At 47.1% G+C, this 21,657-nt stretch overlaps 1 protein-coding gene across 1 annotated transcript in view; it reads left to right on the top strand.

The window, feature by feature from the left end:
- The window catches only part of LOC123455978 (basic proline-rich protein-like), a 27,623-nt gene extending 5,966 nt beyond the window's left edge, over positions 1-21,657 (top strand). The window contains exon 3 of the mRNA XM_045137993.1: positions 21,416-21,657. Within this exon, the coding sequence (XP_044993928.1) occupies positions 21,416-21,657 (242 nt within the window). The remainder of the gene's footprint in view (positions 1-21,415) is intronic.

The following is a 21,657-nucleotide window of genomic DNA, read 5'->3' as shown; positions in this document are numbered from 1 at the left end:
TGATAGAGATACTGCAGTGCTGAGCACTCCTCTGTCATTTCTCGGCACCATGGTGCCTTCTGAGTCATCCCAAGGTCACTCCCGTCTGAAAAGAGAAGCTTCTCTAACCAAAAGTGAGAGTAGCATTAACATATGGGTATGAACATTAAAAGAAGTGCTTACTGGGCAGTTTGATGAGCATAGTATATACATCTAGCCAGACAGCAGCAGACGTTACACCCCTAGGGCTCATGATGACCCCTGTTGTAGGTTTTCAGTATCAGGGATGTATTCCCTCCCATAGAGGGGGCCTCCAGTCCAATTAGAGGGCGGTAACATAACAGACTTGCACCCATTGGCTTATTTAGCCTGGCTGGTCAAATATAAGGCTTTATTTTAAACAATAATATTTAAATCAGGGTGTTATGGGACAGGCAAGGGAGTCTCCGCCTCAGCCTACTAGCTTCACATTTTCTACACAAGCTGTTTTTTGGGGGGGGGAGGGAGTGCAGAGAGAAAGGTTCTTGACAGGGTCTCAACTAGCCCAGGTTTACCTGGAACTCACAGCAATCCTCCTATCTCTGCCTCCTGAGTGCTAGGATTAAAGGCGAGCGCCACCACGCCTGGCTCTCTGCGTTGTTTTTGCAAAAGAAGTTTAAAACACTGCACTCTGTTTAAAAAAATTGTGGCAAGTCACTTGTCACTTAAAACTGCCAAAAAAAAAACAAACCCAAAAAACAAAAAACAAACTGTCAAAAACATGAAGTACCTCACCAAAACATGACTGTGGCCAGGTTCACATGCAGCATTCATGTCCTCAGGGGCTGGAGACACAGCTTAGCAGTTAAGGCGCTTGCCTGCAAAGCCTAAGGTCTCAGGTTTGGTCTCAGGTTTGATTCCCTAGTACCCATGTAAGCCAGATGCACAAGGTGGCACATGTGTCTGGCGTTCATTTTCAGTGGCTAGAGGTGGCTGTCCTCTCTCTCTCTCTCTCTCTCTCTCTATCTATCTATCTATCTATATCTGCCTCTTTCTCAAATAAATAAATAAATAAAATAATTTTTAAATGTCCTCAGATCCTGGGGACTGTGTTCCTAAAGAGTTGGAGAAGGCAATGAGCTAATGCCCACCTCTCAGGAGGGAATGATTTCTCTAGGGACTCCTGGACACACGCATGTGCACACACACACACACACACACACACACACTCCTAATGCAGAAGTATATTTACAAGGTTGCATTCACAGGGAAAGCCCCTCTGCCCAGGTCTCAGAGGACAGTGCAGAGGATGAAAAGCAGCCGGCTGGGGAAGTCGAGATTTTAGGCTGATGGCTTTCAGCGCTGGCCGGCCACACGTCATCAGCATCCACTTCCCAACGACGGGGTAAATAAAGCGCAGGACTTGAAGGCTGGACTTGTAGCCTGAAAGTAGAAAGGGAGCCCGGGAGGAGGAAAAGTCTGCCTGTGACATTTGTAGCTGTTGAGAACTAGGGTCAAAAATAGTCCTTTCCATTAAGAAATGGCTGTGGACCAAAGAGATCATGAGATTTACTACAACTGTCACCTCCCCTGGCTTGGTAGCTTGAAAATGTTGCACAAGGATGCTTTCTGATGCGTCAGCAACAAGTATCAGGTTAAATGTGTGGACCCTGTCTCAAGGATAAAAAAGGAAGGTTAATTAAAATCATTATTATTTTGTTTTTCAGAAGTAGAGTCTCACTCTAGCCCAGGCTGACCTGGAATTCACTGTGTAGTCTCAGGGTGGCCTTAAACTCACCATGATCCTCCTAACCTCTGCCTCCTGAGTGCTGAGGTTAAAGGCATGTGCCACCACACCTGGCTTTAGCTTTCTTTTTTTCATTTTTAAATTTTCTTTAATTTTTTATTAAATTGAGAGGGGGGAATAAAAGAAGCAGAGAGGCAGATAGAGAATGGGCATCTCAGGACCTGCAACCCCGGTAAACAAACTCCAGACGCATGTACCACCTTGTGCATCTGGCTTACGTGGGTCCTGGGGAATTGAACCTAGGTTCTTTAGCTTTGCGGGTGAGCACTTTAACCACTAATCTATCTCTCCAGTCTGGATTTAGCTTTCTTAATAAAAGTATTTATAAGCTGAGCGTGTGGCGCACGCCTTTAATCCCAGCACTCAGGAGGCAGAGGTAGGAGGATCGCCATGAGTTCAAGGCCACCCTGAGACTACATAGTGAATTCCAGGTCAGCCTGGACTAGAGTGAGACTACCTCAACCTCCCCCCTTAAAAAAAAAAAAAAAAAAAAAAAAAAGCTATTTCTACTATTTATATTTTCAGAGTACACAAGTTTTTAGAAATTTTAGTTTACCGACTAATTTTAGGCCTAATTCTTTTTTTTTTTTAACCTTTCCTTTTTTATATTTTATTTATTTATTTGAGGGGGGAGAGAAAGAGAGAGAATGGGTACACCAAGGCCTCCAGCCACTGCAAAGGAACTCCAGATGCATGCGCCCCCTTGTGCATCTGGCATATATAGGTCCCAGAGAGTCGAACTGGGATCCTTTGGCTTTTCAGGCAGACACCCTAACTGCTAAGCCATCTCTCCAGCCCTGGGCCTAATTCTTTTCGCATCTCTCTTCTCAAGTGCTGGGAGGGTGCCATTCCCCAGTACCCATATAAAGCCCGATACACAAATGCATCTGGAGTTCGTCTGCAGGGGCAAGAGGCGCCAGTGGTGAGATCGTCACGCACCCATTCTTCTCTGTCTCTCTTCCCCTCCCTCTCTCTGTTCACAATAAATAAAATTTTACAAATTTTTTTTTTCAAAAGGCAGAAAAGACTGGGGCTTTAAACCCAGAAACTCAGGAGGCAGAGGTAGAAGGATCTCTGAGTTCCAGACCAGCCTAAGACTACATAGTGAATTCCAGGTCAGCCTGGGTTAGAGTGAGACCCTTCCTTGAAAAAAAAAAAAAAAGTCCCAAAAGGTAAGTACACTTTATTAGGATTTTGGCTGGCATCCAAAAAAAAAGAAAGAAAGGAATAAAGAAAAGTTATTTAAAATTTTTTTTAAATTTATCTGAAATCACAGAGAGACAAACAGAGGGAGAGAGTGTGGGCAAGCCAAGGCCTCCAGCCACTGCAAATGAACTCCAGACTCAATGCACCACTTTGTGCATCTGGCTTTATGTGGGTACTGAGGAATCGAACTGTGTTGTGAGGCTTTGCAGGCAATCACCTTAACTGCTGAGCCATCTCTCCAGCCCAAGTTGTGCTTTTTTATTTGTTTTATTTATATATATTTTTTTATTTGAGAGAGAGAGAGAAAGAGGGAGAGAGAATAGGCGCATCTGGGCCTCTAGCTGCTACAAACAAACTACAGATGCACGTGTTAGCTTGTGCATCTATCTCATGTGGGTCCGGGAGAGTCGAACCTGGGTCCTCTGGCCTTACAAGCCAGTGCCTTAATTGCTAAGCCATCTCTCCAGTCCTGTTTTTTTGTTTTGTTTTGTTTTGATTTGTTTTTCAACGTAGGGTCTTACTCTAGCTCAAGCTGGCCTCAAATGCACAGTGATCCTCCCTCTGCCTCTGCTGGGGTGAACTACGTGTACCAGCCGGGCATGGTGGCGCACACCTTTAATCCCAGCACTCAGGAGGCAGAGGTAGGATCGCCATGAGTTCGAGGCCACTCTGAGACTACATAGTTTATTCCAGGTCAGCCTGGGCCTGAGTGAGACCCTACCTCAAAAAAAGAAAAAAAAAAAAAAAGGAAGAAAAAGATGTGCGCCACCATGCCCGACCTAAAAAATTTATTTATTTGTTTATTATTTATTTGAGAGATAGAGAGAGTGAGAATGGGTGTGTCAGGGCCGCTTGCCACTGCTATTGAACTCCAGACTCATGTGCCACTTTGTGCATCTGACTACCTGGGTACTGGGAAATGAAATCCAAGCCATCAGGCTTTACAAACAGGTGCCTTTAACTGCTGAGCCATCTCTCTCCAGGCCAAAGTTATGCTATTTTTTTAAAAATTATTTATTTATTTTACAGAGAGAGAGAGAGAATGGGAGCACCAGGGCCTCCAGCCACTGCAAATGAAGTCCAGACGCGTGTGCCCCCTTGTGCATCTGGCTAACGTGGGTCCTGGGGAATCAAACCTGGGTCCTTTGGCTTTGCAGGCAAACACCTTACCCAGTAAGCTATCCCTCCAGCCCCCAAGTTATACTTTTTAGGTAAGAACTCAGAATAGGGGGCAGGCTCCAGTTTCCACAGTGAGCATCTGCAACAAGGGAAGGGCTTCTGCAAGTTTAGGTACATTACCTAATTTAGGGGATAAATATTGCTCTGTCTTTTTAGCATGTCTGTAAGTGAGGGATCAAGTCTTGGTCAGGTTAGTGTAGAATATCATGCCCTATGATCTGAGGAGATTGCTCAGTGGTTAAAGCTGATTGCTTGCAAAACCTTCCAGTCTGGGTTCAGTTCTCCTGTGCCCACGTAGGGCCAGATGCACAAAGTAGTGCAAAGAAGCCCTGGTGTGCCCACACTCTTTTTCTCTCTCTGTCTCTAATATTAACTACAATAATAATAATAATAATACAAGCCAGTCATGGTGGCACACACCTTTAATCCCAGCACTCAGGAGGCAGAGGTAGGAGGATCGCTGTGAGTTCAAGGCCACCCTGAGACTACATAGTGAATTCCAGTAGCCTGGGCCAGAGTGAGACCCTACCTCAAAAAAACCAATGATCATCATCAGCAGCAGCAGCAGCATCTCAGGATGTAGCTCAGAAGTAGAGATGAGTGGCAGGGATTAGCATGGGTAAAAGCCCTGGGTTTGAATCCCAGCACCATAGCAATGATAACATAGCAATAGTAAAATGTGGGTCTAGCTTGGACACTGTCCCTGAGGTGGCCACGAGAGCTTTCCACACATGACCTCACTCTGTCCTCACGGTAACTCTGTCTCAAGCGAGGACTATTATAGTCACAGATTTGCAAATCCAGAAGTGGGTGTGGTAGCTCATGCCTGTAGTCCCAAAGCAGAGAACACTGCAACATACTGAAACCTCATCCCAACAAAAAGAAAGGAAAAAAGAAAGGCCAGTTCCAGAGTGAGAAAGGAAGCCAGTGTCTTCTCCTCTTCCTCCACCTCCTTCTTGCTAGTTTTCCTCCTTCCTTCCTTCTTTCTTTAATTAATTAATTAATTAATTTTGTTTTTTAGAGGTAGGGTCTCAGCTCAGGCTGACCCAGAATTCACTATGGAGTCTCAGGGTGGCCTTGAACTCACGGTGGTCCTCCTACATCTGCCTCCCGAGTGCTGGGATTAAAGGCATGTGCCACCATGCCCAGCTCTTTTATTTATTTTTAAATAATTTTTATTCATTTGAGAGGGAGAGAGAGAGAGAATGGGCACACCAGGACCTCCAGCCCACTGCAAAGAAATTCCAAATGATTGCCCCACCTTGCGCATATGGCTTATGTGGGTCCTGAGGAATCGAACCTGGGTCCTTTGGCTGCGTGCACTATGTGGCGTTGTGCACTTGCTTCACGGTGTGTCTAGCTATGTGGGACCTGGAGATTTGAACATGAGTTTCTAGGCTTCACAGGCAAGAACCTTTACCACTGTTCTTGCTAGTTTTCTAAGCAGACATTACTGTCTGTACTTGTTTCTTCTTGACAGGGTCTCATGTAGCCCAGAGTGGTCCTGAACTCACTCTGTGCTCAAGGATGACCTTGAACTCCTGATCCTCCTGCCTCTACCTCCCAAGCACTAGGATTAGAGATGTGCCATTCCATCTGGTCTAGGTAGTGATGATATCTAAATGTGTTCTACACAAATGACCTGGGTTTTTTTTTGGGGGGGGAGGATTTTCAAGATAGGGTCTCACACTCGTCCAGGCTGACCTGGAATTCACTCTTGTCCCTGGCTGCCCTTAGATTCACAGTGAGCACCCTACTTCTGCCTCCCCCGTGCTGGGGTTAAAGGTGTGTGTCACCATACCAGGATCACAAGTAAATTTTTTTTTAATTTTTATTTGAGAGAGAGAAAGAGGCAGAGAGAGAGAGAGAATGGGCACACCAGGTTCCCCAGCCACTACAAACAAACTTCAGATGTATGAACCACCTTGTGAATCTGGCTTTCTGTGGGTCCTGGGGAATCGAACTGACGTCATTTGGCTTTACAGGCAAGCCCCTTAACCACTAAGCCATCTTTCCAGCCCATCAAGTAAAACTCTTGAGGAATCTGCCTGAGGCTTTTTGACCATTCATAGAGGAAGTGTGTCAGTAATTCTAGCATTCAGGAGGTTGAGACCAAGAGGATTAAGAGCACAAGCCAGTCCAGGTGGTGACTCACACCTTTAAATATATTTACTTATAATCCATTATTTATTTATTTGACAGAGAAAGAGGGAGAGAGAGAGAGAATGAGTGCACCAGGGCATCCAGCCAGAGATAGGAGGATTGCCATGAGTTCGATGTCACCTTGAGAATACATAGTGAATTCCAGGTTAGCCTGGGCTAGAGCAAGACCCTCCCTCAAAAAAAAAAAAAAAAAAAGAGGAATGGAGAGATGGTTTAGTGGTTAAGGCACATGCATGCCTGTGAAGCCTAAGGACCCAGGTTCGATTCTCCAGGCCCCACATAAGCCAGATGCACATGGTGGCATATGCACCTGGAGTTCATTTGCAGTGGCTAAAGGTACTGGTGTGTCCATCCTCCCTCTTTCTCTCTCTGTTTTTTTCTCTCTCTCCCTCTGTGTCTAATAAATAAATGAAAATTAAAAAATCTTAAAAAAAAAAAAAAGCTGGGCGTGATGGCACACGCCTTTAATCCCAGCACTCGGGAGGCAGAGGTAGGAGGATCGCCTTGAGTTCAAGGCCACCCTGAGACTACAGAGTTAATTCCAGGTCAGCCTGGACCAGAGTGAGACCCTATCTTGAAAAAAAAAAAAGGCAAAAAAAAGAAAGAAGTGGAAGTGAAGCTGTCTATCTTTGGGCATGTGGTCATAGGAACCATTTTCAGAAGGACTTCTGCCTCTCAACGTCATGCTTTGTTCAACTCTGTCATCCCAGAAATGGTTCCCATCGCAGTTGCTACACACCAGGCTGATCTCCAGCCTGGATTCTGGGTCTTGTCACATGGTCCCATGCTGGCCTATATCACCTGATGAGGGCCTGCTGACCTTCAGGCTTTGTCTTGACCCAGTTAGCTCATCCCCCTGGACCTTTATGAGGCAGTCTGCTGCCCCACGTCTCTCCGGTCCCAGGAGGCCAGGCCTGGGCCACTGTGGTGTTTCCTGCATGTCTTCCGCCTCACCTCCCACATAGTAGCAATTCAATCCATGCTTGTGGATGAGCCTATCAACGGGAAGTGGTGAGCACCACCTAAGCTGTACCCACATTCCAGAACTTTCTGGATGTTGTCTCATGCCCTTGTGGCTGAGTTGGCTCTTGTGTGATGAAATAATAAAGCAACAGGATGTAGCCAGGCATGGTGGCACAGGCCTTTCATCCCAGCACTCAGAGGCAGAGGTCGGAGGATCCCTGTGAGTTCGAGGCCAGCCTGGGACTACAGTGTAAGATCCAGGTCAGCCTGGGCTAGAGTTAGACCCTACCTCAGGAAAAACAAAACAACAACAACAAAAACCCAGGATGTGGTGGAGTTGCTAGGTGTGCCCAGGCTGAACAGCAGGCTGGACACAGGGCTGGTGGCCCAAATAGAGTGCTGAATTTCTGTGGCACATGCTGAAAAATGCAAAGAGTGATGCTGAGTTTGAGGGTTGAGATGTGGATTCTCTGGTCCAAAAAACAAAGCACCCAGGATGCACCTCCGTACTTACAGAGCTCCTGGTCAGCTTAACCCACACACCAGCTCTCCCTGCCACATGGAGATGGCTCTCATTGAAGAGAACAGACTGCTCCTGAGCCCCAAGAGGAAGTTGCACAAAGACAAAGACATCCCAGAAGAAACAAAAAACTTATGGCACAAGAGTAAATTCAGCATAAAAATAAATGGAAGGGCTGGAGAGATGGCTTATCAATTAAGGCGTCTGCCTGCAAAGCCAGAGTACTGCGACTTGACTCTCCGGGACCCACGTAAGCCAGATGCATAAGAGGGCGCATGCATCTGGAGTTTGTTTGCAGTGGCTGGAAGCCCTGGCTTGTCCAATTCTCTCCCTTTCTCTCTCTCTCTGCCTCTTTCTCTCAAATAAATAAATAAAATATATTTTAAAAAGTAAATAAATTGAAGTAAAAGGGTTTTTTTTGTTTTGTTTTGTTTTTGAAAAAAGGAAAAGAAACAGGATGTGACCCATTGAGTAGGATGTGGCTAGGGTCTCTGGACACATAGTCACTGCTCTGTGGGCTCCAGATTTGGTCAGAATTTCCCAAAGCCAGAATTTATTTTATTTTATTTTTTTCGAGGTAGAGTCACACTCTACCTAGCTCAGGCTGACCTGGAATTCACTATGTAGTCTCAGGGTGGCATCGAACTCCCTCCTACCTCTGCCTCCCAAGTGCTGGGACTAAAGGCATGCACCACCACGCCTGGCTCCTCAGCCCCAGAATTACTTTTTGAGGTCAGGTCTCACTTTAACCCAGGCTGACCTGGAACTCATTCTGTAATCCAGGTTAGCCTCAAATTCACTGCCATTCTCCTACTTCAGCCTCCTGAGTGCTGGGATCAAAGGCAGGCACCACCATGACCAGCATCTTCTTGACTTTTTCTTAAAATTAATTTATTTATTTGCAATCAGAGAGAGAGAGGGAGAGAATGGGCATGCCAGGGTCTCTAGCCACTGCAAATGAACTTCAGTTGCATGTGCCCCTTGTGAGTCTGGCTTATGTCACCGAGATCACTGAGAAATTCTGCTGGAGCTAAACTGAAAACCTCCTCCATGTAGATCAGCTGTCCTGGGGAATCGAACCTGGGTCCTTTGGCTTTGCAGGCAAACGCCTTAACTGCTAAGCCATTTCTCCACCCCAACTTTAAAAAAAAATATTATTATTATTTTTTAATTTGAGAGTGACAGAGAGAGAAAGAGGCGGAGAGAGAGAAAGAGAGAGAGCGAGAGAATGGGCGCACCAGGGCCTCCAGCCACTGCAAACGAACTCCAGACGCGTGCGCCCCTTGTGCATCTGGCTAACGTGGGTCCTGGGGAATTGAGCCTCGAACCAGGGTCCTTAGGCTTCACAGGCAAGCGTTTAACCACTAAGCCATCTCTCCAGCCCTAAAAAAATATTTTTATTTACTGAGAGAGAGGCAGAAAGAGAGAGAGAGAGAGAGAATGGGTGTGCCAGGGCGCAAGGGCGCATGCACCCCCTTGTGCATCATCTGGCTTACGTTGGTCCTGGAGAATCGAACCAATCTGGGATCCTATGGCTTTGCAAGCAAACACCTTAACCACCGAGCAATCTCTCCAGCCCATTAGTTTTTATTTTCTTTTGAGTTGGTCTCACCATGTAGCCCCAGGTTATCCTGGAACTCTCAGTCCTCCTGCCTCTGCCGCCTGATGGTTGGAATCACAAAAGTGTGCCCCCACGCCCAGATAGAACAACGTCGTTGCTAAGAAATCCAGCCACAGACGTGGCACCAAGGCCGAGTTCTGTGGCATCTTCTCAAGTTGACAGGCTTCTTGTGCTCTGGGGCTCTGAGGCCAAAATGTGAGGTGGCTGTGGTCCCAGGAAGCGAAGCAGCTGCGGAGAGCAGATGGTCTAGTGGATGGAAGGACCATAGAAGGAAGGGGACCAGGACTTGGCCTCAAGCAGAAGACAGAGGAAGTTTTTGTTTTGTTCTGGGACTAACAGTTAATGAATGTACTGGCCACACAAGCTTCCTGTCCAAGTCCAGTATCAGTTGCAAATGCTGAGCTGAGAGCAGCAAATACTGAATTTTGTCTCAGGTAAGGAAGGTGACAGAAACCTATCTTCTCTCCCCAAAGAGTCTCTCTGGAAAGTATAAGTCTATATAATTATCAGGCCCAGCTTCCTATCTCAGTGCAGGAGTAAATGAAGAATTTTCCTCATGGAGAATAGGCACAGAGAGATCAGCTCTGGTAGTGATAAGGGCCTGTGGTTGGAGAGGGTCGCCTCTTTCTGAGTTAGGAGGCAAAGCTGGAGAGATGGCTTAGCAGTGAAGGCGCTTGCCTGCGAAGCCCATGGACCCGGGTTCAACTCCCCAGTACTCACGTCAGCCAGATGGACAAGTGGTGCATACATCTGGAGTTCATTTGCAGTGGCTAGAGACCCTGTTTCACCCACTCTCTCAAATAAATAATGTATTGTTGAAAAAGATCAGGGGCAAAAAAAAAAAAAAAAAAAAAAAAAACAACCTGAACAAGCTGAGCAGGATGGTGCACGCCTTTAATCCCAACACTCAATAGGCTGAACTAGGAAAATCACCATGATTTTGAGGCCAGCCTGGGGTTACAGAGTGAGTTCCAGGTCAGCTTGGGCTGGAGTGAGACCTTGCCTTGAAAAAAAAAGAGGCTGGAGAAATGGCTTAGCAGTTAAGGTGCATGTCTGTGAAGCCAAAGGACCCAGGTTCGATTCCCCAGGACCCACGTAAGCAAGATGCACAAGGGGCACATGCGTCTGGAGGTCGTTCGCAGTGGTTAGAAGCCCTGGTGTGCTCTCTCTCCCTCTCTCTTTCTCTCTCTCTCTCCCTCTCTGTCTCTTTCTCTAAATAAATAAAATTAAAAAAAATAAAAGAACCTGAACGAATTATTCCCATCATCTGAGCCTCTATACAGGTCTTCTTTCTCCCCTGGGTTATAGTGATTCAAGCTTCTCATTACAGGTCTTCCTTAAGAACTTTTCCCACATGAACCTTGCTCTGGTGCCTACAAGTTTCCTTGCATTTCCAGAGACAGCCAGTTTAGTGTCATACTAATCTTCTGTTTTTTTAAATTTGAGAGAGATAGAGATAGAGGCAGAGAGAGAGAAAGAGGGAGAGAGAATGGGCACGCCAGGGCCTTCAGCCACAGTAAACAAACTCCAGGCTCAAGTGCCACCTTGTGCATGTGGCTTACGTGGGTCCTGGGGAATCAAACCTTAAGGCAAATACCTTAACTGCTAAGTCATCTCTCCGGTTCAATGTCATATTAATCTCTTGACAGGTGGTGCTGAAGACCCAAGGAAGGCAGGCATAAAAAGGGCAGCAATAAGGGACAAAAACTCAACTGTGGCCAGAGGTGGGCCAGGCAGCCACAGGATGAACAAGAATTTTATACATACCAAGGACTTGAAGTCAGAAGTTGGAGAGCCAGGGCCTTCTGTGAGAGAAACACAAGCTGAGGCAGGAGGTACCATGCTTGGACTCTGACCACAGGCCCGGGCCCATCCCAGGGGACATGGGGCAGACCAATAGGGGAGGGGGACCTGTCTGACTCTAGGGCTGGAACGAAGATCTCCCTTGCCTGCTGTAGCCTTCCTCATTCTCTTCCCTTCTGGACCTGGTCCCGGCTCTTAGCTCAGCCTCAAGTTTTTGCCCTCTACCTCCCTCTCTCTTTCCAGCTTCAACTGCCCCAAGCCAGGATCTAGATCAGTCCTTGGAGAGACGGCTCTGTCTCAAAGGAGGGTCTGTCACCTCCTTGGGACCACCTTGCCCAACACCAGCAGCCATTTGTCTACCCCAGGGGCCTCTCATTATAGTGTGCCTGACAATTCCCCTTGGACATGGTGCAGCCAAGGCGCTGGCTGCCCTCAGTTTGGAGCGGGGCCCTCGGCACACCCAGGAGGGATGCCGTGGCCTGTTCAGAAGTTTGCTGGGGACCTGACATTAATTTACACCCTCACACACAGGTCTGTAGGAACAAGTATACTTCACTTGGTTTCTCAGTGACAACTAACACCATGCCAAGAACTCATTCCCCTGGGGTGTGGAAACTTCCCTGTCAGCCTGGGAGATTCATCCCACCTTCCCTTGTGGCCACTCTGGCATCGTAGTGCCAAGGTGGTGAGATTGTGTTTGTGAGGCAGAAGTGTTTTCTCAGCAAGGAAAAGCCCCCAGACTGGGGCTAAAACTGTTTTCTTGGAGCCGGGCATGGTGGCGCACGCCTTTAATCCCAGCACTCGGGAGGCAGAGGTAGGAGGATCGCCGTGAGTTCGAGGCCACCCTGAGACTACAGAGTGAATTCCAGGTCAGCCTGGACCAGAATGAGACCCTACCTCGAAAAACCAAAAAACTAAAAACTGGTTTCTTGGGGCTGCAAAGATGGCTCAACAGTTTAAGGCACTGGCTTGCAAAGACTGCTAACTCTAACTCAATTTCCCAGCTATTTATACAAAGCCAGATTCATTTGTAGTGCTAAGAGACTGCCTCCCTCAACACAAATAAATAAATAAATAAAAATTAAGGGGGATGGAGAGATGGCTTAGCAGTTACGGCATTTGCCTGGCAAAGCCCAAAAATCCCGGTTCAATTCTCTAGCACCCACGTAAGCCAGATGCACAAGGGGGCGCATGCGTCTGGAGTTCATTTGCAGTGGCTGGAAGCTTTGGTGAGCTCAGCCCATTCTCTCCCTCTCTCTCTCTCTCCCTCTTTCACTCTCTCAAATAAATAAAATATATTTTTAAAAAATTGGTACTGAATTTTCTTGGTTTCTTTGGCTTTGACATAGCCAGAGTCAAGAATAGAGAAGCAGGGTGGGGGTGGTGGCGCACGCCTTTAATCCCAGCACTCGGGAGGCAGAGGTAGGAGGATCACCGTGAGTTCAAGGCCACCCTGAGACAATACAGTGAATTCCAGGTCAGTCTGGGCTAGAGTGAGACCCTACCTTGAAAAAAGAAACAAAAGGCTATGGAAGGGGCCAGGAGTAGTGGCACACACTGACCCTGAGGTAGGATGATCTATGTGAGTCCAAGGCTAGCCTGGAACTACGGAATGACTGCCTGGTCAGCCTGAGCTAGAATGAGACCCTACCTAAAATAAATAAATAAATATAGATAGATATAGCTATAGATAGATATAGATATAGATAGCTATAGCTATATATAGATATAGATATAGATGTAGATGTAGATGTAGATATAGATATGTATGTATATATGTATATATAATAAAATAAAAGAAATGGAAGGACTAGTCTAAAAACTTATTTATGTCGGGGAGGGAAGCGGCCCACTCAGCCTATCCCTGTCGAAGTCTGAAATCTCCCACAATTTGTGCTCCCGACTTCTCATCTCTGGATTCTGGGACCTTCTTTCTTCAGTATCCTAAAGTCACCTTCATTCCTTCCCAGACTTGCTCTATAGTAGGAAGTTTGCTTATTGAAAACTCTGCTGCAGCAAAAGCAACTTAAGGAAGAGATGGTCTATTTATTTTGACTCACAGTTTGAGTTACGGTCTGTCATGGTGGGGAAAGGAGTGGCAGGCAGAAGCAAGAGGCAGTTTGTTCACACTGTCGCGCCAGTGCAGAAGCTTGGGGCTGGAGGGCTGGGTTAGCGGCTGAGGCATTTACCTACGAAGCCTGAGGACCTCGCTTCGATTCCCCAGGACCCACATAAAGCCAGATGCACAAGGCGGTGCATGTGTCTGGAATTCATCTGCACTGGCTGAAGGCCCTGCATGATTATTCTCTCTCTTTTTCTGCCTGTCTTAGAATGAGATGAATCTCACTTTCTTCTTTTTAAACATTTTAGTTGTTTATTTGAGAGAGATTGAGAATGAGACTGGGTGCACCAGGGCCTCCAGCTATTGCAAATGAACTCCAGACACGTGCGCCACCTGGTGCATCTGGCTTACATGGGCTCTAGAGAATCGAACCGTGATCTTTTGGCTTTGCAGGTAAGAGCCTTAACTGCTAAGCCATCTCCTCAGCCCCTGCTTTCTCCTTTGTACTCAGTCCAGGATCCTATCATGGAATGGTGCCACCCACATTCCGCTCAGGTCTTCCCTCAGTTAAACCTCTCTGGAAACCCACTCATCTCTCTTTCTCTCTTAAATAAATAAATAACTAAAATATATTTTATTTTATTTTATTATTTATTTTTTTATTTTTTTTGGTTTTTCGAGGTAGGGTCTCACTCTGGTCCAGGCTGACCTGGAATTAACTCTGTAGTCTCAGGGTGGCCTTGAACTCTCGGCAATCCTCCTACCTCTGCCTCCCAAGTGCTGGGATTAAAGGCGTGTGCCAACACGCCCGGCAAAATATATTTTAAATAATTCGTACTGGTTTCTCTGTTTCTTTGGCTTTGACATAGCCAGAGTCAAGAATATAGAAGGGGGCCAGGCAGGGTGGCTCACGCCTTTAATCCCAGCACTCGGGAGGCAGCGGTAGGAGGATGGCCACAAGTTCAAGGCCACCCTGAGACAGTACAGTGAATTCCAGGTCAACCTGGGCTAGAGTGAGACCCTACCTTGAAAACAAACAAACAAAAAGAATATGGAAGGGGGCTGGAGAGATTGCTCAGTGGTTAAGGTGCTGGACATGGCCAGAAATGCGTCTTTTAAGTGATTCCTGTGAAGTTGGCGATCGATATTAGCCATCAGGAACATGATCTTGCTCGATGTCTTTATGACGGCTCCAGAAACTGACTCACCTTGGGCTTAGAGGTGAGCATGGGGCTCTGCTACAGACTGTCATAGACTTTTACCTGACATTTTACCTGACATTCAGGGACCCACGTGACTTAAACCCTCCTCACCTGTTGTGTGGATGACAGTGATGGTTATCAATGGAAAACCTGACTCATGTCCACGAGACACCCTCTCCTCCCCACCCTTCACCTCCTGCTCATTATTATTTTTATTTATTTATTTTTGGGTTTTTTTTTTTTGAGGTAGGGTTTCACTCTAGCCCAGGCTAACCTGGAGTTCACTACATAGTCTCAGGGTGGTCTTGATCTCACAGCGATCTTCCTACCTCTGCCTCCTGAGTGCTGTTTTTTTTTTTTTTTTTCCTTTTCTTTTCTATTTTGGTTTTTTTTTTAATATTTTTTGTTCATTTTTTATTTATTTATTTGAGAGCGACAGACACAGAGAGAAAGACAGATAGAGGCAGATAGAGAGAGAGAGAATGGGCGCGCCAGGGCTTCCAGCCACTGCAAACGAACTCCAGACGCGTGCGCCCCCTTGTGCATCTGGCTAACGTGGGACCTGGGGAACCGAGCCTCGAACCGGGGTCCTTAGGCTTCACAGGCAAGCGCTTAACCGCTAAGCCATCTCTCCAGCCCCTATTTTGGTTTTTTGAGGTAGGATTTCATTCTAGTCCAGACTGACTTGGCATTCACTATGTAGTGTCTCAGGCTAGTCTTGATCTCACAGCAATCCTCCTACCTCTGCCTCCGAGTGCTGGGGTTAAAGGTGTGCACCACCACGCCCGTCTCTCCTGCTCATTCTTCAAGCAGCTCAAATGCCACTCCTTCTAAGAAGCCCCTGTTGTGGTGCTGTGACATTGTCTCTCCCAGTGGGTTTTCCACCTCTAGTCCACCCAGCTGGTGTCATAGTGTGTCTATAGGAAGGCTGCATTTTCAATCATCGGGTTCTAAATTCCTACCTGAGGCCAGGCATAGCGGCACTCGCCTTTGATCCCAGCACTCCAGAGCCAGAAGTGGGAGGCTCACTATGAGTTCGAAGCCAACCTGGGACTACAGATTAAATTCAAGGTCAGTCTGGGCTAGAGTGAGACCCTACCTCGAGAAATAACAAACAAACCAACCCAAAAATAGCTGGGTGTGATGGCTCATGCCTTTAATCTCAGCACTTGAGAGGCAGAGGTAGGAGGATAACTGTGAGTTCGAGGCCACCCTGAGACTAATTCCAGGTCAGCCTGGGCTAGAGTGAGACCCTACCTTGAAAAACCAAAATAAATAAATGAATATAAAATAAAAGTCAATTCATAGTTGTACAGTGATTAACCTTGCCTCCTGGGTCATGATTTCTCCCACAAGGCCTGGCCTTGAAGATTATGTGATAATGGGTCTGGAGAGATGGTTTAGCAGTTAAGGCATTTGCCTGTGAAGCCTAAAGACCCAGGTTCAATTCCCCAGAATGTTCCACATAAACCAGATGTACATGGTAGCCCGCATCTGGAGTTCGCTTGCAGCAGCTAGAGGCCCTGGCACATCCATTCTCTCTCATTTAAAAAAAAAAGAAAAAGAGCTGGGTGTGGTGGCGCACTTTTTTAATCCCAGCACTTGGGAGGCAGAGGTAGGAGGATCGCCATGAGTTTGAGGCCAGCCTGAGACTTCATAGTGAATTCCAGGTCAGCCTGGGCTAGAGTGAGACCTTACCTAGGAAAACAAAACAAACAAACAAATATACATATATACATACATACATACACACATATATGTGTATATATATATATATATATATATATATATATATATATATATATATGTGTGTGTGTGTATACACACACACACATATATATATAATTTAAGGTTTTATTTATTATAGTCAGAGGGAGGGAGAGAGAGTGACGACAGGCGCTCCAGGGCGTCTAGCCAGTGCAAACGAACTCCAGATGCATGCGCCAGTATGTGCATCGGGTTTAAGTGGGACCTGGAGAATCTAACCTAGGTCCTTAGGCTTCGCAGGCACGCACCTAAACCACTAAGCGATCTCTCGAGCCCATAAAAAAAAAATGTTTTTAAAATATTTTGAGCTGGGCGTGGTGGCGCACGCCTTTAATCCCAGCACTTGGGAAGCAGAGGTAGGAGGGTCATTGTGAGTTCGAGGCCACCCTGAGACTACATAGTGCATTCCAGTTCTTCCTGTTCCAGAGTGAGACTACCTTGAAAAAAAAATTTTTTTTGGTTTTGGTATTTTTTTATTTATCTACAGGATTGTTCTCTCACACCTCAAAGGAGGCCACTCCACAGACCCCACCAGGGAGAACCAGGGAGAAGCCAGAGGAGAACAAGAACCACTCTTTGGTTTGACCTTGAGCCACCCTGGTCTGTCCCCGCGGTGTGTGGCCAGGCACCAGGCAGCCCTAGCCTGCAGCGCAGCCTGCCAGAGACCTGTCATCAGGGTTAACTGTTCTTCACCTCGTGACCCCAGATTCTGGAGGATCTGAAGTGTGGCTGCTTTCCGCCGCCACTGGCCCATGGTTGAGGCCGGGAGGGATTCCGACCTGGCTGGGGTCAAACAAACCCAAGCCAAGACTCTGGCAAGATTAGAGAGAATGTTGTCACCATAGCCTCCACCTGCGTGGGGCGTGGACTTTAGGCTAAGCCTTTACTGGAAGCATAGACAGGCCTTGCTGCTGGACCCCCGACTCCTTCCTGAGGCCACGGAGATCAGCGCAGAGCTGGATGCGAGCTTGCAGGAGCCCACGGGGCGCTGGGCTCAGGAGCGTGAACAGAGGAGCAGACATTTGCTTTGGCGACTTCATGCAAGGCAAGACCTTAGCAAGGAGGTGCAGCCTTCAGACACCAAGATTTTGGGGTTCAGGGGAGGGAGCACAGGTCAGGGAAACGGGCCACCGAAGTGAGGACCTGACATCTCTGTCACGCCCTATCGTAGACAGCATCACGTTGATGGGATGAACCTCCAAAACAGACACAGTTTATGGGCGGGACAGGATTTATTTGAAGCTTACAGATCCAGGAGAAATTCCACAATGGTGGAAGAAGCTGGCCGGCTCACACAGGCCCACACCGAGACACGCCACCAGCACCTCAGGCCAGCAGCACACTCCAGGAACCCCAGGCGGCGCTCAAGTGCTCTGCATACCTGAAGGCTGGAATTCCAGATCCATCCTCAGTGACACCTCTGCAGGCCAGGCAGCTGGGAATCCCAGAAGCTTTAATAAAACCAGATCTATTGGGGTGTTGGGGGGGATACACCCATCCATTCAAACGACCACACACCCTGAACAAGAAACAAAGGAGAGATGGCTTCGTGGTTAAGGCACTTGCCTGCAAAACCCAAGAACCCAGGTTCAGTTCTCCAGGTCCCACATAAGCCAGATGCACAAGGTGGGCCATGCATCTGGAGTTCTTTTGTAGTGGCAAGGGGCCCTGGTGCACCCATTCTTTCTTTCTCTCTCTCCCTTGCTGTCTCAAAAAAAAAAGAAAGAAAGAAAGAAAGAAAAATGAAAAAAAAAAGGAAGGAAGAAAGAAAGAAAGGAAGAAAGAAAGAAAAAGAAAGCAAGGCTAGGGATACAGCAGTGACAAGAGGTAACACCTTCCTTGCCACCTATCCATTGTTCTCCAGCGTCAGTCCTTCACAATGAACTGGGGTTTTATTAATTACTTGTTTTGGAGATAGGGTCTCAACTGTCTTGGCCTGGAACTTGAGATCCTCCTGCCTCAGCCCTCCCTCCCGCCCAAAGTGCTGGGATTACATGTGTGGACTACCATGTTCAGCTGATTTCATTCATGACTTACTAAAACTTCATTATGGGGCTGGGGAGAAAGTTCAGAGAGTTATAAACCACTGGCCGAGCAAGCACGTACACCTGAGGGCAATTCCCAGCACCAGCGTAATAAGCTGGGTGTGTTGCTGGGCGTGGTGGAACACGCCTTTGATCCCAGCACTCCAGAGGCAGAGGTAGGAAGATCTCTGTGAGTTTGAGGCCCGCGCTGAGATTACATAGTGAATTCCAGGTCAGCCTGGGCTAGAGTGGGACCCTACCTCAAAAAAAAGAAAAAAAAAAGTCAGAGGGCTAGAGTGATGGCTTAGTGGTTAAAGCACTAGCCTGGGAAGCCTAAGGACACAGGTTCGATTCCCCAGGACCCACTTAAGCCCGATGTACAGGGTGGTGCATGCATCTGGAGTTTGTTTGCAATGACTAGAGGCCCTGGTGCATCCATTCTCCCTCTGTCTCTCTCTCAAATAAATATATATATTTTAAGCTGGGTGTAAGCCAGGGATGGTGATGCATGCACTCGGAAGGTCAAGGTAAGCGTGGAGGAGGATAGGAGGAAGATAGCTCTTAAAATTTATTTAAATTTGTATTTATTTATTTATTTTGATTTTTTGAGCTCTAGCACTAGCCCAGGCTGACCTGGAATAATTCACTCTGCAGTCTCAAGGTGGCCTGGAATTCACGGTGATCCTCCTACCTCTGCTTCCCGAGAGCTGGAATTAAAGATGTGCGCCACCATGCCCGGCTTCTTTCTTCTTTTAATATTTTATTTATTTATTTATTTGAGAGAGAGGCATATAGACAGAGAGAGAGAGAGAGAGAGAGAGAGAGAGAGAGAAGGAATGGGCACACCAGGGCCTCTAGCCACTGCAAACAAACTCCAGACGCATGTGCCAACTTTTGCATCTGGCTCATGTGGGTACTGGGGAATCGAACCTAGGTCCTTAAGCTTCCCAGGGAAGCGCCTTAACTGCTAAGCCATCTCTCCAGCCCTAGCATTGTTTCTTTCTTTCTTTCTTTCTTTCTTTTTTTTTTGTTCATTTTTATTTATTTATTTGAGAGTGACAGAGAGAATGAGGCCGATAGAGAAACAGAGAGAATGGGCGCGCCAGGGCCTCCAGCCACTGCAAACGAACTCCAGATGCGTGCGCCCCCTTGTGCATCTGGCTAACGTGGGTCCTGGGGAATCGAGCCTCGAACCAGGGTCCTTAGGCTTCACAGGCAAGCACTTAACCACTAAGCCATCTCTTCAGCCCTAGCATTGCTTCTTGATCTGAACTTTTCACCTGGCCTCCGTTTTACAGTTTGGAATAATTTCCCACTTGGATTACATGTATGAATTTCCTTTGGTCTTTGAATCTACCATGTGCATGCGCATTTTCCTTACACACCAGGACCTGCCACGTGGGAGCTTTCTCTAACTCTAGGCCTGTGTAAAGGCTCTAAACTCAGGGTAACCTTGAGTGTAACCCTGTCTCTGCCATTCCTCCTCAAGCCACCACCAATTACCCTTTTAACTTTCTTCCTTGGGGAAACTCAGGGTGGATGCTATGGGTGATCTTCTAAATCTCCCAATACTAGCTCCCTTACACCTGTGTATTCCTTTTAAAAAATCCTCAATTTCTCTTAACGAATCTCACGGACTATACTGTGTTTTCCACATGTGTGACTCTGCTCCAGCCTCTTCCTAGATCCCAACTTCCCTTAGGTAAGCCCTACAAACTGTGACTTCTCCCTAAATAATTTATCCTTCTTGAGTCTGTCTTTATTGTTATTATTATTATTTATTTATTTATTTTTGGTTTATCGAGGTAGGGTCTCATTCTAGCCCAGGCTGACCTGGAATTCACTATGTAGACTCAGGTTAGCCTCGAACTCATGGTGATCCTCCTACCTCTGTCTCCTGAGTGCTGGGATTAAAGGTGTGTGCCACCACACCTGGCTCTTTTCTTTCTTTCTTTTTTAAGATATTTTTTATTTTAATTTATTAATTTGAGAGAGGGAAAGAGGCAGACATGCACACACACACACACACACACACACAGAGAATGGGCATGCCAGGGCCTCCAGCCACTGCAAACAAACTCCAGACGCCTGCACCCCCCTGTGCATCTGGCCAATGTGGGTCCTGGGGAATTGAACCAAGGTCTTTGGCTTTGCAGGCAAATGTCTTAACCACTAAGCCATCTCTCCAGCCCATGTCTTTATTAATTCTTTATTAAAGATAGGACAGAACCTGAAACTTGGGGGGTTCATAAATTCTGGGGAACCCCTCTTGAACCCCAAAATCCTGCTTCAGGAGGATCTCGGTGAGTTTGAGGCCACCCTGAACCACTAAGCCATCTCTCCAGCCCTTCCTCGTGCATTTATGACCACACTGTCTTTATCTGTTCATCCGCTTTTGTCACCCAGGCTGATTCTATAACTTGGCCGTTGTGAATGAGCATCCGGGTACACATGAATGAATGAATGTACGGGCGTGTAGCACACACTGACATAGCATATCGCTAGTATAGCCCTGGTGTACACCTGTCTGGTTTAGCTGGGTCCGACGATATATATATATATATATATATATATATATATATATATATATATATATATATATACACATATACACATACATACATATACACACACACACATATATATATGTATACATATATATACACACATATATATATACACATACATACATACATACATACATACATATATATATATATATATATATATATATATATATAATTGGTTTTTCTAGGTAGGGTCTCATGCTAGCCCAGGCTGACCTAGAATTCACTATGTAGTCCCAAGCTGCCCTCGAACCCATGGTGATCCTCCTACGTGCTGGGAAGTAAAGGTTTGTGAAGGGGACTTTGGAGGCCCCTGGATGGACCCCATTCCTCCGGCTCCCCGTTCCTCCGGCTCCCGGGTGCAGCCTGCTCCCGCGGCCCTTTCCCACCATCTCTCAGCCACTCCCTCCTCCCTCCCTCCCCAGTGAACATCTAACAAAAACCCTATTGTGATTTTATGCATGAAGATTTCTTGTGAGTCAAGCGAGCGGCTTCTGCGATTCCAGCTCGGCCGAGTCCAAGCGTTTCCATCAGCGTTTCCAGCGCGGCCGCCAACACCCCTGCGGTCTGCAGGCGCGGGCCCCGCCCAGGGCGGCCGCGAACCCGCCGCAGCCCGCGGGCCCGGGTCGGGGTCGGGGTCGGGGGCCCCGCGAGGAAGCGAGCCTTCCCCAGGGAGAAAGTCGAGGTCGGGGATCCTGCGCCCCAGTAGCGTGGAGGGCAGCCGCAGTCCCTGGGTGTTGGCACCGGCCCAGGCTCCACAGACAACCAGGGAGGTTCCAGACTGGCACGAGCGCCAACCAGCGAGGCGACCTTAG

The sequence above is a fragment of the Jaculus jaculus genome, chromosome 19 (assembly GCF_020740685.1).
Source record: "Jaculus jaculus isolate mJacJac1 chromosome 19, mJacJac1.mat.Y.cur, whole genome shotgun sequence".
Classification (NCBI taxonomy): domain Eukaryota; kingdom Metazoa; phylum Chordata; class Mammalia; order Rodentia; family Dipodidae; genus Jaculus; species Jaculus jaculus.
The sequence above is the reverse complement of the archived record's forward strand: the minus strand, read 5'-3'. Positions and strand labels throughout refer to the sequence as shown.